This window comes from Colletotrichum fructicola, assembly GCF_000319635.2.
Source record: "Colletotrichum fructicola Nara gc5 chromosome Unknown KSG_Nara_v1_contig07, whole genome shotgun sequence".
Classification (NCBI taxonomy): domain Eukaryota; kingdom Fungi; phylum Ascomycota; class Sordariomycetes; order Glomerellales; family Glomerellaceae; genus Colletotrichum; species Colletotrichum fructicola.
Genome location: NW_027094057.1, coordinates 3,668,038 through 3,684,846, shown reverse-complemented (window position 1 = coordinate 3,684,846; position 16,809 = coordinate 3,668,038). Strand labels below are relative to the sequence as shown.

The 16,809-nt window shown below is 50.5% G+C and overlaps 4 protein-coding genes across 4 annotated transcripts; 3 read left to right on the top strand and 1 right to left on the bottom strand.

Annotated features, from left to right (window-relative positions):
- Window positions 1–501: 501 nt before the first annotated feature.
- PAO (Polyamine oxidase) lies at window positions 502–1,831 on the top strand (the record flags this gene model as incomplete). The annotated part of the gene is made up of 2 exons (XM_032036725.2): window positions 502–797; window positions 847–1,831. The coding sequence occupies 2 exons, from the start codon at window positions 502–504 to the stop codon at window positions 1,829–1,831; spliced, it is 1,281 nt and encodes a 426-aa protein (XP_031884567.2).
- Window positions 1,832–4,765: 2,934 nt separating this feature from the next.
- CGGC5_v012739 (uncharacterized protein) lies at window positions 4,766–7,933 on the top strand (the record flags this gene model as incomplete). Its single annotated transcript, XM_032036726.1, has 3 exons — window positions 4,766–5,096; window positions 5,149–6,919; window positions 6,985–7,933. The coding sequence occupies 3 exons, from the start codon at window positions 4,766–4,768 to the stop codon at window positions 7,931–7,933; spliced, it is 3,051 nt and encodes a 1,016-aa protein (XP_031884566.1).
- Window positions 7,934–8,689: 756 nt separating this feature from the next.
- Window positions 8,690–9,561, top strand: tcpN-0 (N-methyltransferase tcpN; the record flags this gene model as incomplete). The annotated part of the gene is made up of 2 exons (XM_032036727.1): window positions 8,690–9,285; window positions 9,336–9,561. The coding sequence occupies 2 exons, from the start codon at window positions 8,690–8,692 to the stop codon at window positions 9,559–9,561; spliced, it is 822 nt and encodes a 273-aa protein (XP_031884565.1).
- Window positions 9,562–9,933: 372 nt separating this feature from the next.
- Window positions 9,934–13,182, bottom strand: Mutanase (the record flags this gene model as incomplete). The annotated part of the gene is made up of 7 exons (XM_032036728.1): window positions 9,934–10,974; window positions 11,034–12,375; window positions 12,432–12,558; window positions 12,616–12,697; window positions 12,749–12,920; window positions 12,977–13,035; window positions 13,087–13,182. 7 exons carry the CDS (start codon window positions 13,180–13,182, stop codon window positions 9,934–9,936), a joined length of 2,919 nt encoding a protein of 972 aa, XP_031884564.1.
- Between the last annotated feature and the right edge of the window lie 3,627 nt (window positions 13,183–16,809).

Sequence of the window (16,809 nt, the reverse complement as noted above, 5' to 3'; positions counted from 1 at the left end):
CGATAGTTTATTTTGGTCCCATCTTGAACACATGTTCGCTCGTTGCTGAAAACAACGTAATTTCCGAAACATGGCGGCTTGGCTGTGGTAGAGAAAATCACCTTTCATTTGCTGAGACACGACCTGATGAATTTGGGTGTCGCACTTCCATGCTGTACGCCAGCCGCATCTGTCCTGGGACGCCGACGTAAAGAGAATTATTAGAATGGTTGTTTCTCTCATCATCCATTGTCAAGGCGGCATCGGACACAACGGCTCGGCGCGTCAAAATTGGCAACGCTCCTTTTGGAGGGAGCCACCCACCAGTCTCGAAGTGACCTGAGAGTCACCAAGACATTCTTCTTGGCATATTTTCCGAGAGCAGAAAGCGACCAAGAAGTGATGAGTATTTAACTGTCTCGTAGGTCGCCATATTTATTTCTGTGGCTCGTGTAGATTCTCCTTTATGTTGCTCTTCAACACTAACTCCGGAGATCGCACAGGACAACATCGATTTTCAAGATGAGGACGCCTACGAGATCTCTCAGCTTCCTCTTCCTCCTCGCTACCTCTGCCCAAGGTGCACCGACAAAAGAAGTTCATGCAGACATTGAGGGAGAATGCAGCAGGGTCCAAGTAGCGATCCTCGGCGCTGGCCTCGCTGGAATCACTGCCGCCAAGGTATTAGATGATGCAGGCATCAAGAACTTCACAATTGTTGAGTACAACGACCGAATCGGCGGGCGTGTGTACAATCGCGCTTTTGGAAGACAGCCAAATAGTGACGAGCCTTACTTTGTAGAACTCGGCGCGAACTGGTATGAAGATATGATGTGGTCTTGAGAGTCCAACTAATGATGTGGATAGGGTCCAAGGCACTGAAAATCCAACAGAAGAAAACCCAATCCTGACTTTGGTCAAAAAGTACAACCTGACCAATACACCCTCCGACTTCTCCAATCTAACTGTCTTTGATGAGACCGGTCAAGTGCACCCTGGCAGGTTATCAGAAAGGTTCAAAGAGATTCAATCGCTGTACGATAACGCCACTGAAGAGTATCAGTACGACGCCGGTGAAATAATTCTTCAGAATCAGCAAGACCGCAGTGCCCGTGCCGGCCTCGCTATCGCCAACTGGAAGCCGGGCAGCGAACCGCTAGCCCAAGCGATCGAGTGGTCTTCGATTGATTTCGAATATGCCAACCCTCCGGAGAAGACGTCTCAGCAGTACTCGGTCGTCAACACCAACACATCCTTCCAACGTTGGGCGGATGAAAACAACCTTGTACACGATGCCCGAGGATTTGCCACCTTCTTCAAGGAGGAAGCCAAATTGTTCCTGGACGAGAGTAGCCAATTGAAACTCAAGACGATTGTGAAAAACATCACCTACTCTTCAGAATCCGTCACGGTGTACAACGAAGACGGCAGCTGCATCACTGCCGATCACGCCATCTGCACGTTCTCGCTAGGCGTCTTGCAGAAGGAGGTAGTCAGTTTCTCGCCAGAGTTGCCACGTTGGAAACGCACTGCCATCCAGTCTATGACCATGGGAACTTACACGAAAATATTCATGCAGTTCAAGCCAGAAGATGTATTCTGGGACAAGAGCACTCAATTCTTCTTGTACGCCGATCCAGTCCAGCGGGGTTACTATCCTTATTTTCAGTCCCTGGACCACAGAGACTTTGTGGACGGCTCGGGCATCCTCTTTGTCACCGTGGTCGACCAGCAATCCTACGTTGTGGAGGCTCAAGACTTTGATACAACCAAGAGCCAGATCATGGAAGTTCTGAGGGATATGTTCCAGCGGGAGATTCCTGATCCCATTGACTTTTACCATCACGACTGAACTCGCGAGCCTTGGGCGTACGGATCATACTCGAATTGGCCGCCGGGTATGACATTGGAGATGCATCAAAACATCCGTGCCAATCTCGGGAATCTGTGGTTCGCCGGCGAGGCCACTCATCCACAATACTTTGGGTTCTTGCAAGGCGCGTATTACGAGGGGATGAGCGCGGGCGAGGCTGTTGTAGGCTGCATTAAGAACAAGGAGGATTGTGTCAGGGGGGTTTCGTACGAGGTGCTGAATGGAACGACTACTACTGACAAGTATTCAAAGATCAATGGGTGGAGTACCAAAACATTCGTTAAAGAGCTTGGTATAAACATTAAGAGTTGAGAGATTGACGCGAAAGATTCAAGACTTCAGGACGTTGGCGACGAAGGTCCTCCTACATATTCGTGCTCTTTTACCCAAAACACTCGGATTCAGTGAGCCGTGGTTCTCGTCGATACCTCGCCTTCTTCATACCGTGAGCTAGTGGATAGTGGAATGCAGCTTATTTGTACGAGAACGTCCAACAAAGTTCCACCAGTGATCGGATTGAATCAGGACAAGAAGCTGGTAGCATGAATGATGTGAAACTTCTGCGAATATGGCAGTGGCGCGCTTCCAGCTCTCCCAGCATACTTGACCCCCATGGCCAGAGTAAACTACAGTGAGCCACCAACAGGCTTCCTCACACAGTATTAGATAATACGACGACATGTGTTCTCCCCCCTCCACTGGGCACATTGTTTAAGCCCAGTTCATTTCCAGATCCGTGGAGGGTCAGAAACAGGACTAGAATCGACCTCTGAACAGTCGAATCCCATCGAAGAAGTTAGCTCTATATTTCATCAATGCGAAGCTGTTAGGGGTCATCGAGGGTGACTGGGCCTGTCCCCTTCATCATATCCACCTCCGATAGTACAATTTACCTGGCGGTAATTCTTCAGAAACAAATAACTTTACCAGTATCCTTTCTTTGAACCTTCCTCCACCCGTCGTAAAGTGGAACACGATTCAAAGGCAAGAAATCTCAGGAGAAGCTACATACAGAACATACAAGGATGGAGTATGGTCGCGCGAGGTCGGCGAGGAGGAATGAGTCTGGTGACAGCTGACAGGGTGGACTCCGAATCATTCCGGACCAACACGATGAATGGAATGTGCTGCATGTCATTTCCGTATGTGGCAAAGTCTCCATCAAACAGACGGTCACAACACTTCATCCAAGTCCAGGGGTCTCAGGAGTCCCAACGGAAACATTTCCAGCAGGATGGATCTTGTTAGTTGAGGCTTGAACAGGCGCCATGCCGATTGAAGTTAAATCTAAATCAGATTCCAGGAGCTGGGCGTGCGGTCATCATTATGACAGTGAAGAAGATCAGACTTTGGTAGAACTGTTAAAGTCTATGACCCCGCGGGCAAATGGACCCTTGCTACTGCCAGGTGGTTCCACATCTCACTTGCAGCGTCCAGAAAAGAAAAGGCTTGCAGGCATGGAGGCTCTGATAACGATACTTGTGACACTCTCTTTCAGGTCTCCTCGATGCGATTTGGGGAACCGATTACCAGCCAACCCTGATAAGATGGTGCCTTAACTACTAAGTGTCGAGGTATTAAATTGTTGCAACTGGAAGAGAGCAACTGCGGGGGTAATGATATCATACGAACATGCGCGAAAATGCCTATATTCAGCAGATGTGGTAAGTGAGAGCGCTCAACATAGGTCAAGTAAGCTTTCTGAAGGTGCTATTTAGGCGGCAGGAACAAACCCAAGCCATCCAAGCCGATACCGATATCGCTACGAGCGTGGCTTGGACGTCGGCCTCCTTGATAAAAGCCATTGGCGTCGCAAACAGTATAGCCAAAATCCAAATCCAATGCCAAAGAGCGCATGAAAAAGGCAACTTTTAGAGGATCAATTTGAGAGGGGTAAAGGATTCCAGGGCTGAGACATACGTGAGCCAACACACTATTTCTTTGCTGGGAAACTCTGGTGGGAAACTCTGGTAATTCACACGTTTGGACCTTAAATCGCCACTGTGGCCTACAGCATAGTTAGATCGAAATGTTCGAGAACGCTGATATAGCCTGTTCTGCAGGGAACCCAAGCAATACTAACTATCTGCCTCCATGACCGACCGGCATCAAAAACATCTACCCTCATTTGTCTGGTTCATCTTTATGAGAATTCCTTCAGTGTGTGTGTCTGGTCGAACCCTTCAGAAAAGGGGATAAAACCTAAACAGCTTCAAGCTTACCTCTAATACCCTCATGTCTCAGCTAGCCGCGTGGTTGGCATCTCGCAATTTCAAAATGGATCGGTTTGGGCAGTTTTACTGGTCAATGCGTCCCAAGATTCTTTACTCCACAAGCCACGTTCAACGCCAGAGACATTGAATAACCGTTGCTTATATGATTACAAGACCTACGGCGAGAAAGAGAACGTCCGAAACATCTTCTCATTCTCATATACAGACATAAATGTCTTAGGCGACCCTTGGTTGCTCTCGTTCACATGCAACAGCCAACACCGATTCTCCCTTGCACTGCATTTGATGCAGGCATTGGGCTGAACCAGACCAGATGATCGACGGCGCTCCCTGACTGTAATGGAATGCCACGGCTGTTCGATGGCATGATATCAGCCCCAGCTCAAGGTGTTGTTGATAGAATGGCTAATCGCGGCAAAGATGCTTAAACTTACTTCACGTCGACCTCTTCAGAATGGCTTAATACAGTAGCCAAGCTGCCTGCCAACCAACATCATGATAGCTCAATCTCCAGTTCGCTCACTTTAGTCACTCTTTTTGACCTTGCAGCTAAGGTCTGCCACACTCCTTTCTGAAGTTCTTGTTTTGTTGCACTTGGAATAGTTCGACGGTATCAGCCGTTGGGCCAGTCCCGTCATTTTTTACCTTGAGTATTTCGCCCGGACAATTATTAATGAGCATGATTCTCAAGCCATCGCTTGTCCTCTTGCTGGCAGCGGGTGCCTTCGGATTCCCTGCTGTTGGCAAAGAGTACTCCAACTCATCGCATCCAACGTCCCCCTGCGTCAAATGCGTCCTACCTGAGCCCCCAGTGACCCCTCCGTGCCCCACAGGAGATGCTGGACCGAATCGGTTCGGGCTTTCAGGCCAGCAGACAGCCACCTTCGCGGAGAATGGGCCGATCGCCACCTTGTCGCCCAATGTTCACTGGTCTTGCGATACTGCACCGGCTTCGAACGTCATACCCATCCCGGCTAATGAGGGTTCTCAGATGTACTACGGCGTTGGAGGTGAGTGCAGACTCTCAGAACCGTCACTTCAGTTGCTAACTACTGGAAACAGACCCATCAAAGCCTGGCGGTTTTGCATTCATGACATATTGGTTCTCGGCCCCTTCAGTGAATCTCGACCACTGCGACCATGTGGCGTCGATGGACTACACAGCCGGGGCTCTTACAATTGTTTTCGCTTCGGAGGAGGCTTACAGACACGCCGTGGAAACCTGGGCCACCGACGGTGGCTTGATCCTGCTAGCTTTCATCAAAGGCTGCGGAGACCATTCGAAGGGTGAGAGATGCTACTTCGTGGTGTCCGAGTTGGACTTTGGTCCTCCTGGCTATGTTGTCAGAGCCAACGGCAAGGCCCGTCACCCCGACGAGATCGCCACATCCGGCTCGGCTACATGGGGTCATTGGTCACCGAGGAAAGGAGAGCCAGGGATCCAGCGCACTGGCTCAGGAAGCGGTTCAGGTTCTGGGTCGGCCTTCACCTGGTCTCCTCAGCCGACGGTATCGCCAGGATCCGGCTCCGGGTCCGGAGGACAACCTGGATCGAACAACCCTGGAGCCTCCGCAGCGGCGCTTCCAGTCCCGAATCCATCTGGGATCACCACTGCCAATCTTTCCTCCACGCGATCTTGCGCAGGACCGCTGGATACAAAGTACGGCCTTCCCACGGCTTGCTTAGGAGAGTTCTTTGACGAAGATCTGGATGATTCTCTTGGGTACACGGATCTCAGCCAAGATGATCATCGATATATCCTTGGTTACGCGCCCGACTTTCCGAATGAAGTCCTTCCGCCTGACTTTGACTTTGATGTAGATGGGGAGGGCTTCTTCAGAAAGCGTCACAACCAGCATCGCAAGCGGCAGGCGGGACTCATCAAAGCGGCCGCTAACATCGCCAAGAAAGCCTATCAGACTGTTCAATTTGCCACAACACTCTCTGGGACTATCAACAGAGAGTTCGTCTGGAAGCTCCCGGATCCATTATCTGGGAATGCTGACGCCAAGAGGGTTCAAGACAGGGAAGCCAAGCAGATGAGGTCGCCTTGGGGTGACGCCGTTCTCCTTAGAAGATTCAGTAGCAGCGTCAGGGGTAACGGAGGGAGCGCCAAAGAGTTTATGGACGTCTACTGCGTCGGTTGCGGTGTCACAGGCAACGCAAAGGTCGCTGGTTCAGCCAAATGGACTCCTGGCGAGGGCATCGTCGAAGGCCAGGTCGAGATCCGTACAGATGTGATGTTCGTTCTCAAGGTCGGCATCGATGCTGGGATTGTTCTCAAGCAGAACTTCAAAGCAGAGCTATTCAGCCTCGGCCTGCCCGGCCTTTCATTTGGAGTTGTGTCTATTGGACCTCGTATTACAGTGGGCACGAGCGTCACCCTCGAAGCGGCTGCCAAGGGGAGGCTTCTTGCAGGTGCCGAAATGGGTCTGGAAGATGCTCGCGTTGTTCTTGACTTTGTCAACGACAGCAAAGCCACCGACAGAGGCTGGGAGCCTTACTTCAAGCCAGTGTTTGAGGCCGACGGCAGCTTGATGGTCTCTTCAACTCTCGGACTGCCAATCGGCATCAAGTGCGGAATCAAAGTCAGCACCTTTTCGAGGGACGTGGGGGTCATCTCCGAACCATCTATCAAGGGCGTTGCTCAAGTAGCAGCGTCTATCGGAAACTCCGCTGGGGTGCTCGAGGGCGGTTTCACCTCAACAGATGGATGCCCCGGCATCGCAGGACAGATTACCTGGCGACACAAACTATACGCCGAGATCCCCGGCCGCAAGCCCATTCCTCTATTGGACACCAAGGACAGACCTTTGGCGCGAACCTGTCTTCCGTGAGTTTCTCTCCACACTTGCTTTCAGACTCGAGCAAACACTGACCACAAATGTGACTTCGAAGGCTGGTTGCCTCAGCTTCGTCAACGGCAAGGGCTTCGATTTCTCGTCGAGCACCTCAGGACCTCCCAGTACCTACCGCTGATACCACAACCGATTCACCCCCTGTCCTAGGAGGCCCTTCCATCCCGACCGATCCAGTCTCCTCTTTACTAGACCCAGTCCCATCTCCGGTTAACCCACCTGCGCCCACGGTTGATTCTCCCGCTCCTACGGTTGATACTGCTCCTGCTCCCGTACAGCCGACGGAGTCCTCTGTCGACTCGGTCGTTCCCTCCGCAGACTCCCCTTCTCAGACCATCCCATCCACTCCTGATGCGACAAGTAGCGATCTTCAACCGACTGGCGACGTCGTTGACGAGACGACCAGCGTAGCGGGCTCGACGGACCTTGACTACATCTCTCAGCCCGTCGGCACGAATCCCTACATGGACGACACTGGCCGCGAATTCGGTATCATTACTGACTCGTCGAACTCGTCAATGATTATCTCTTGCAGTAACGGCAACATGTATCCTGTCAGCATCGGCAGCCCAGAGAATGCGGTTTGCTCAGAGTTGTGGGCTGCTGCACAAGATGTGCTCATCTACGATGGAGCTGAGCGTCTCATGCACTACTACACTAACACGATGTCAGTACTTGGTGTTTCCCGGCTTCGAGTCGGGCCCGAGTTTGTGGCTCCTGCAGGCGCTGCCGTGGTCACGTGGGCGGTGTACACTGCCCAGGATGGAACCAACGATTCCTACTACGTGGCTGTCGATTCCCATGATGGTCTCTTCTACCCCATCATCTGCGACTACTCGGATGGAACTGCTTCCAGACTGTTTTTGGCTAAGGATCCAGTGGCAGGTGTCACTTTGTTAGAAAGCACAGATGTGATGTACTCAGTCACAGGAGGCCAGGTTTCGACCTGCCAGACGGTGGCGTTGGGCCTGAGGACCAGACAGGGGTAGCTGAATGTACTTGACTTTTTCATATCTCATAATTCTAATACTATTTAAATTTCTTCGGTATCTGACTGTGAATTGAAGAAACCGAAATAACTCATTCAGGAGCACATGGGATCGTGGAGCGACCGTTGGGAAATCCCTAATGCTGACCCAATGCCAGCATTCAATTTAGTTTGAAGCATCCAAGCCACAGGAAACAAACTTCCTGTTTCGCACTCCTCTTACGAGATTCCGGATTCTCGTTTAGTACATCAAATTCTGGCGTCATAGCCACACCCTCGCTTATCCTCAGATTCCTCTCGCTCCCATTTCTTCGACAGAACAACCGCCCAGAGCCGGTAAGCTTACCCAATGGAGCAGGTTGAATCCCGTTGGAATGGGATTTGTGTTTTGGATAGTGATCTGTCAGATGTTTGGTCTCGTTTCGTCAAAAGTCGCTGTCTTGTTCAGCACCAACAGCGACTTGGCACTTGGGTCCTTCAACCGCTGAACCGCAATTGGATGTGTTGGTCTGCACATGATCTTCCAACACAATGGTCGGATTACTCCTGCCGTCGGTACAATCGAACATTCATTGGTTCTCACCTCGTCGGATTGGTCAACTGATGAGGGGGTGATTGCTCGCCACTTGTTGTGTGTTCGATACTTGCGGTGAGCGTGAGATGGCTGAAGCTATATCATACATGAGAAAGATGCTCGCCCCAAGTAAACAAAAAGTCGCAGGCATCATTGTTCGCATTGTCTTCTGTCTACTCAATCATGGCGGATATCATTGATACTCAAGCTGATGATGCCTCCTGGACTGACACGTTCTACTCCTTGAATCGTGGGAATGTTGAGACTGAGCTCCAACGTCTGGATGCCAATCACTTCAACGTATGGTTGCCTCTCACCGGTCAGGTAGCGCCGGCACATATACTAGACCAACTCAACCAAACCTCGTCACCAAGAGTAGCGGACGTGACCACTGGGACTGGGGTTTGGTTGCGCTCTGTTGCCCAGCATCTGCGATCCGATGCAGAGCTCTTTGGCTTCGACTTCGACGCGGTCAAGTTTCCCGTCTCCACTGCATCATCAAATGTCAAATTCAAGCAGCAAGATGTACTTCAGGAGTTTCCGACCGAGCTACAGGGAACCTTCGACCTCGTCCATGTCCGCCTTCTTCTTATTGCAATGAAGGCTAGCGAATTTCAGACTGCGACCGAGAACTTATTCCAGCTACTTAAGCCTGGCGGATGGCTGGTTTGGGATGAGGTGTCTGCCTTGTCTTTCCGATCAGTTCCCCCTAGCAAGGCGTTTGAGGAGTTCACGAGGATAGAGATCTTGCAGTCCATAAAGAATGGGCAAGACCCAAGGTGGGTCGCCTCCACTTAGACGGCATGCCTTCCTGACCACCTTCTCCTAGAGGACCCGCGCGATTGCCCGACATATTCCGGAAGGTCGGCTTCCAGGACTGCGAAACGAAGATATGGTCTAGTTGGGCAGCCAGTGAAAGTGTGCAAGACGCAGCACGGATGGTCTCTCTGGGAATTGTCAGGCCAATGATGACTGCGGTCGTTGACAATGGAGGCTTGGAGAATGTTCAAACAATGGCCGACGTTGAGCGGTTGCATGACACCCTGGCTCGGTAATTGCAGAATGGGACGCGAGTGGGGTTCGATTATGTTGAAGTCCTGGGGCGACGACCTGCAGGTGTCTGACACGTCTTCTCCAATTTTCTTTGTTAAAACCAGCAACTCAAACGATTTGTTTTTTTTCAATTTCATGGAATAATGGCTCGACGTGCATGTTTTCCCAAGCCTTTATCAAGCTAAGAGAATGTGATCATCGCCATACGAATCGAGTTACGTCTTCACTCGTCAGCAAACTGACAGCAAAATGCGGAATTATCATTGAAGGTATGAAACTAATTAAGGGTTGTAAATTTCCATGTAGGTTGAATCGAAAAAAAGCAAGAGAAGAGAACATAGAAAGAACAAGAAACCCTCCTTTACCCCCCATCATCAATCGCTGCACCTTATTCCGAGTTCCTCGCAACTACAACAGGGATATGTCTCGCATCGATTGTAAGACGAATGATACCATCCTCCAACGGCTGCAAAGTTGCGGTAAGCAGTCTTGTAGTCGCAGATTGGGATCGAAAACACGCCAGGGGTCTCTGCTCCGCTCGGGTACATGGTCAGCTGCTTGTTCCCATTCGAGTCCCTCTGTGAGTTGTCCGCGTTGGCACTGATGTTGTAACCATTGGCATTGCCATTCATCTTGTAGCCTGCCCACACACTGGTCACAATGCTGTCCTTGGTGAGACCTCCCCACTCCGAAGCATCGCTCTTGAGCTGTGAAATGCCCTGCAGCCCCTGAAACGCGTCCTGGTCACACGTGTACTCATTCGTTCCGTCAGCAGTCTTCCATTGCTGGCAGTTGGTAGCCCCGACAAGGAAGAATGTCTTGCCGTCTTTGACAAAACGAGCAGCGTTGACATCGTCCTTGTCAAGCGTCTCAGGCTGGCCGGATGCCCCACCCTTCCAGGCGAACGGGTTGACGTCCGAACCATCGTCATCGACCATAATAATCACCGGTTCACTTGTGGGGTTGGAATACCAGGCCTTCTGAATGAGGTTGCCGAAGAATATCTGCTTCATCGTCTTCGAAAGCTCCAAAGTATCGAGGATGGAGCTCTTGATCCACATGCCGCTTTTTACCTGTGAGGCGAAAAAGGAGATATCGTTCTCGTTGAAGTAAGCGGATCTGATTGCCTCAACTGCAGATGTTTGAATGTCGTGGATGTTAATGATCATGCTCTCGATATCGGTGATTGTCGTCATCTTGTCCTTTTCGGCCTTTTCTAGAGCCTTCGTCATTTGCTCTTGTGCAAGGCTGTACATGGAGTCCCAAGCTTCTTCAGCAATGGTGCTCTCACCGATGATGTTGGAAAGTCGGTTGAAAATTCCTCCCCCAACAGCATCGAAGACCTGGGTCAAGATCCACGTATTCATCTGCGTAGTAATGTCCTTGGTAGGATCGTACACAAAATTTTCCAAAAACTAGCCTCGAGTCAGTAAATGGTTGCGAATGGCTTCAAGTACTAAAAAGAGGGGCTTACGGTGTTCTTCATAGTAGTCGCTTGACTAGTGGCAGAGTCAATCGCGGTCAGCCAAGCATTGAAGACATTGTTGATCCGGCTCATGGATGTCAAGATGTTTGAGCCTGCGATAGTCCACGGGTCGTTTATCTTACACCCCACGTCGGCGATGCATCCAAGAAAATCCCTGTTGTCGCAAACAAACTGCTCATCGAAGCGGAAATACCCTGCCGCTCCTTGCGACCAAGTGCCGTTCTCGTAGGACGCTTGGATGGCAGTCTTCTTCTTCTTCCACCATGCCTGAAAATCTTGTAGCGCGATGTCGGTTTTCCCAGCTTCCCACTTGACGGATGCTTTTTCGAAAATCGATATGTCGGAGGCGTTACAAATTTGGCAAAGCCAATGATCCTTGTTACTGCCACAGCTGGGTATTTCCAGCTCCTTCACAGCGTTCATGGGCATCACCTCGGTTCCGATCGGCTGGCAGGTTGAATCGCTCGTTCCATCTTCGAAAGCAGTGACAAGGTAGTTCATGTTGTAAATGCCTTGCGGACATCCTGACGAAACGCATCTTTTGGACCTAGCCGACATGATCGTCTTCCCCGCAGGGTCCAGGAGCTTCATCGTCTGTATTCCAGCTTGAATATTGCCGGCACCATTGCCGTAGTTGAGTCCAGACGTAAGAACCTGTATGTGCTCATCCTCGCCTGCCTGGATGGAGATCTTGTAGCCGCTGGGAAGGCCCGGCTTGAGAACGACGCTCCAGTACGCCATGTTGCGACGGTAGTAATCTTCAGAGCCTGAAGGACGTGAAGTGTAAATGGTTTCCCTCACGGTATTGCAAATTGCGTCATCGGTCATTGGCCGATGCCACATGGCGCCAACGGCGACAGCTCCGTTTTGCGGAGTCATACTGGTTGAGTCGGTGCGGCTCTTGAAGGCATGGTTGAAAGAAGCGATGAGAGGTTGCAGCGCCGTGTGGTCGAACATTTTCTGGTTCATGTACAGCCAGGGTTGGGCGTCGCTATTTTGTTCTGGCCAGAGTTCCGCAATGTAATGGCTTTCGGGCCCATCGTTCCACGTTAGATACTGGACAAAGTCGGCCTGGTCCATCTGGTCGAGAATCCCTTTCATACGCATCGGAAGAGCGTGAAGGCCGGCGCGGTACACCGAGACGTTGTAGGAGTTCTTGTATTGCAGAAAGCTCAAAGGAACCATATAGAGCTTGCTGTGGTTGTGGGCGCCTTGAGCAATGCTGAGATCCAGAGAGACATCCCCAGGGCTTTTGCTGCCATAGCCGTCTCTCTCGGGCCATGCGGACTCCCAGCTAAAAAGCCCGTCAACAAGATCTCCCCAGTATTCCCTATCATCCACGGGTCAGCTTATGCTCGTATGATGTTGCCAAGACGGGATGCGTACCACCACCCAGGATGAGACTCGTAGTAGCCTGTGGTCTTGTCGAAGTCGGGAATGAAGAACATCTCGTTCGCCAACGTCTCCTTCCACGTGTTCCACTTGACATTGTCGAAGTCTGCAGCGGAAAAGGCTTTTCACAAACTGTCAGTATCCTGGCGAGGGTCTGGAGGTAAAAGTCGACACTTACTACTGATCACGGGAAGGCCACTCCACTGGTAGTAGGATGGACGTCCCTTGTACTTCTGAAAGATCCAGTGATAGTCCAAGGGCTGTGTCTGTGGTTAGAAAACGTTCTGGTTCATACGATGAACTCGACTCACCCCGTTGCACGAGTCACGTCCATGCCAGCAAGCGTCACCAGATGCCCAGACGTCCATGGAAACGTACAGTCCAAAACCACCGATTGAGTCTGATGCGTCGAAGAGATATCCGAGGGATGTGTCGATGAAGGAGGCGGTTGGGTCGCCAATGTTCAGTGCAAATCCATCAAATCTGTCGTCTTCTGTGAGTGATTGCCAATACCAAGGATGAAAGACTCAAAAGATTACCCGGTTGCTTTTGCAGACTCTATGTCCTTTCTGGCATGCTCTGCGGTAATAGTACCAAGCTACTCAACAGTCAGTAACAACACCTTGCTGGTATCGATCCCAATTCTGACCATGTAGTGGGCGAAGGAAGCTCTTTGCTGAGCAATTGAAACCCCTGAAAGAGATAGAACTCCCGCCAAAGCGGTAAAAGCTCGCAAGAAGCGCATCACGACTCTACTATTGGCCGTAGTCCAGGTGAAGTAAAAGGAGCAGTAATATCGTGGTCAGTAATCTGGCCGTCTTTAAGAATGTGACGGTGCCCATCCCTTTTATCTCTTCCGAGTGGGAATTTCAGACGATGTCGCAGCCTCTCTTCTCAACTAAAGGATTGCAATGCCGGTTTATCGGGCCATGATCCGGATGAAGTGTGAGCCGGTTTGCTTCAATTGAGACCATTTTGCAGGAACGGATCAAAAGCCAGGGTCACTGTAAATGAGGCAGTCTCAGCTCGATTGAGTAAGTTCTGGATCACATGTCTCCAGAGGACACACCAAAAGCAGCAATGGCCCTCTAGGTAGGTCAAAATACCCTGACGTTCGTGATGTCTAGACTCTCCCTTGAACTTGGCGCCAGCCCACCTCAGAAATTGCAGAGCATTTCAAGCTTCCTCCTATGTCCTAGTCTATGCCCGTAGGAGCTTTGAAAGACGATTAAACATGGTTTTCGATCCTCCAGGCTCCTCCGAGCATGCGTGAGTCTTTCATGACACAGGAAATTGAAATCCTCAACGGCAAGCTGAATCGACTTTGAATAGCAAGGGTCAAAGAAATCGGAAGGAACAGGATCGTGATCCCGGTGTGAGATCCCCTCGGTTGTCCCGCGATACGGGATAGCTTAAACTCAAATAGAATGTAGCTTATCTGCTTGAAGTTGATTGCGCTGGGGCAGATGCTCTCTGGTTCTCGAAGATATTCATTCTCTCTCTAACTTGGCACAATCTTTTGCGCGGCTGTGTAATCATTTGCGAAAACCGCAATCATGGTCCTGGCTTCAAAATTGTCCTGGATCTAGCCAATTCAATCTTAATGGGATAACGAAAAGAGGGTCGATGGCCGTGAGTGCTGCAATTAGTACCTGCATCGGGAGAATCCCGCCTGTGGTCATCGTTCCCGCTGCAGCCTGCTTCGCCAAGCTTAATCCAACCATACATCTATAAGTTATCGTCATGCTGCCTGGACGCGGCCCGATTCACACGTGTCGAATCCTACGGAGGTGACCTCCGTTGGAGGCGTGTGGGCTTCTGGCCAATGTCTGGACCGAGGTGGGGACTCGAGTCTAATTAAACGAACAAGCTATGGAGAAGATGAGGTTGTCAACTAATCGGATCTTGGGCACACACAGCACGGCTTTCGGCCGATCCCGAGTGTTCTAGGTTTGCACCAAGTAGCGCAGTTTTAGCGGAAGTGGACTCCGTGGAAGAGTCAAACAGCAGGAGACGGCAAAAACCACAACTTTGCTGGTACTGCAGGGAATCCTGTCTGCACTATAAGTATTGAGCCTGCCCTTCTCATGTTCCAGTGAATAATCCCGAGGACCTACATCCAGTCCACGGGACTTTCTTGGCTGGCTCGAGCCAACCCGATGTAAACGCTGGGCATCAGATGAACTGGCTTGGTTGACTATCAGAACCTCTACTGCGCCTATGTTCGCTCATATAAGTCTCATCGACATGCTGACTGCAGATGCGACTAGAAAGTTGCTGAATGGGTGCTTGGCTTGTTTTGGAACCACTCCAAAGGATCATTGATACTTTTCGTCGGACGGAACGAGGTCTTCTCAGTTTCAACGATTGAGGGAAATATCAATGAGCCCGCAAAAGGACTCATGATGGAAAGCGTTGTTTCTCAAATTGAGGCAACAACGACTTGGTCGCTTATAGTTGCATTCCACGAAAATTGGGTCGGAGCCTGGCAAATGAGGCTCCTGAACCGACGTTGAATTAACACCAGTCTGTTTCTTGCATGATTCAAGCTGCCTAGAAACGGTCTACCATTAGAGTTTCTGGCACGGTACTTTTTGTTCAGACGGTTGCAGTGGCACGAATCAAAGTCCATGTTCATTCAAAGTTTGTCCTAATTGGGCAAAGAATTGGGACATCTCATTGGTCAAGACGAAGCTTCGTACGTAGTGGGTTGTATCGTCTAAGGTACATCCTCTTGCATGTTGCACCCTCGGTCGTTCTGTTCTTCCGTTCATCATCGAGAAGTCGAGCAATCAGACGACAGATGTTATTGAATGAGCATGCGATGGTATTGAATCTCGAGAAAAGCTTACATAGCGGGCTGTCTTCCGCGACTGGCCGATTTGCGATACCAAGGCCCCTTGCTGAGACTTGAAACCGGCTGGGTTGAAGAAGGCCTTGGCAGCAGAGGCGTTGTGCAGAGGAGTTGATATCAGCCGCACTTGAGTTGCAACATGCACCTACCAGCATGATATAGCTAGTGGAAACTTCATTACCTATTTATAATCCATAATCCTGTTCTGTTTTCAGTTCGTCCAAGTTCACCCGAGCCTGCGGATTTGTGTCCAAGCACACGGCGGCCGGCTCCCACTTTCGCAAATGCCCCATCTTGCGCGAAGAGTGGCCAAGCTGGGTGGAATCATTGGGTGAGGGTGGTTTCGCGCTAACTTTCGTTGCGTCTAGCTTCAAGTCAAAAGCAGAGAGTGTGGAGCCCAGCCAAGCGATTGCGCCTCGTCAAACCAAGCCATAGACCTCCATGCTAGTAAAGGAGAGCGGTTAAATCGAGAATGTGTCCCAAGTAAGACAGGCAGCTGATCATCTTTCTGCAGTACTGATGTGTCATCACGTAGGTGATGAGCCCGAGACTGCCGGGCATCACGTTCGTTATCGGTTTTTTAGTGTTCACCGAGGTCCGTTGTTGCGCCGGCTGTCATCTTTTCCGCTCTCGGACAGTAAGATGAGGCTCCGCAGACATGCCGAATTTGGCGCAGTCCTGGGTCAAGCGAAGGGCGAAGCGCGCGCGATGCTACGACACTGGGTCTCGCTTCACTCTTAGCTGTCTCGAACATCGACCGCCCTTAGCATACTCCACAGCTCAAAAACTCGGCAGAATCGGCTGACTTTAGCGGCGAGCTACATTTCTGGACTGTTTTTTGGGGTAGATTTCGTGATTTGTACTCACAAGACTGTTTTCCTTTCATTACATCGTGAACTTGTATCCTTTTACTTGAGAACTGATATTGCATGCAGTTCCACCGCCGCAACATATGAGGAACGCTTGCAAAGGATAGACTTCAGCATTCTTGGCTTGTGGACTTACGACACCAAGAACACCTACTGACCCGTCGGGTTGTATGACGCCAGAATTTCTGCCTTTGAAGGGGAAAATACTTGGAAAACGCCTCCATAGTTGGAACCGTTCTCTCTCCCGCTATTTCTCATGGCGTCAACGACCTGAACCTTGAATACAAATCACTTACGAGTTCCACTTGGCGCCAGTCACAGGGCTGACTAGCTGGCCGACATCTGTCATGATGTTGACCCTGATCTTCACATGGCCCCGTTGACTGCTGCTATTACTAGTCCATGCTCGCAGCACAACGCAGTTGGGTTCCTAGGGTCATGACTTCTGACACCTTCGCCAGTTGTTTGATGGGTATGAAGTAAATTAAGCAAGACTTTTAGGACGAACTCGTTGTATAATAGAGTTATTTTGAAAATGCCAAAGCTTGAAATAATAATGGAGTTGGGCCGATATAAAGATCCTTAACAGCCTCCAGACCGATGCGGTAATGAAGATGAAGTCAGGCCTCACATTCTTTCATACAGTCCT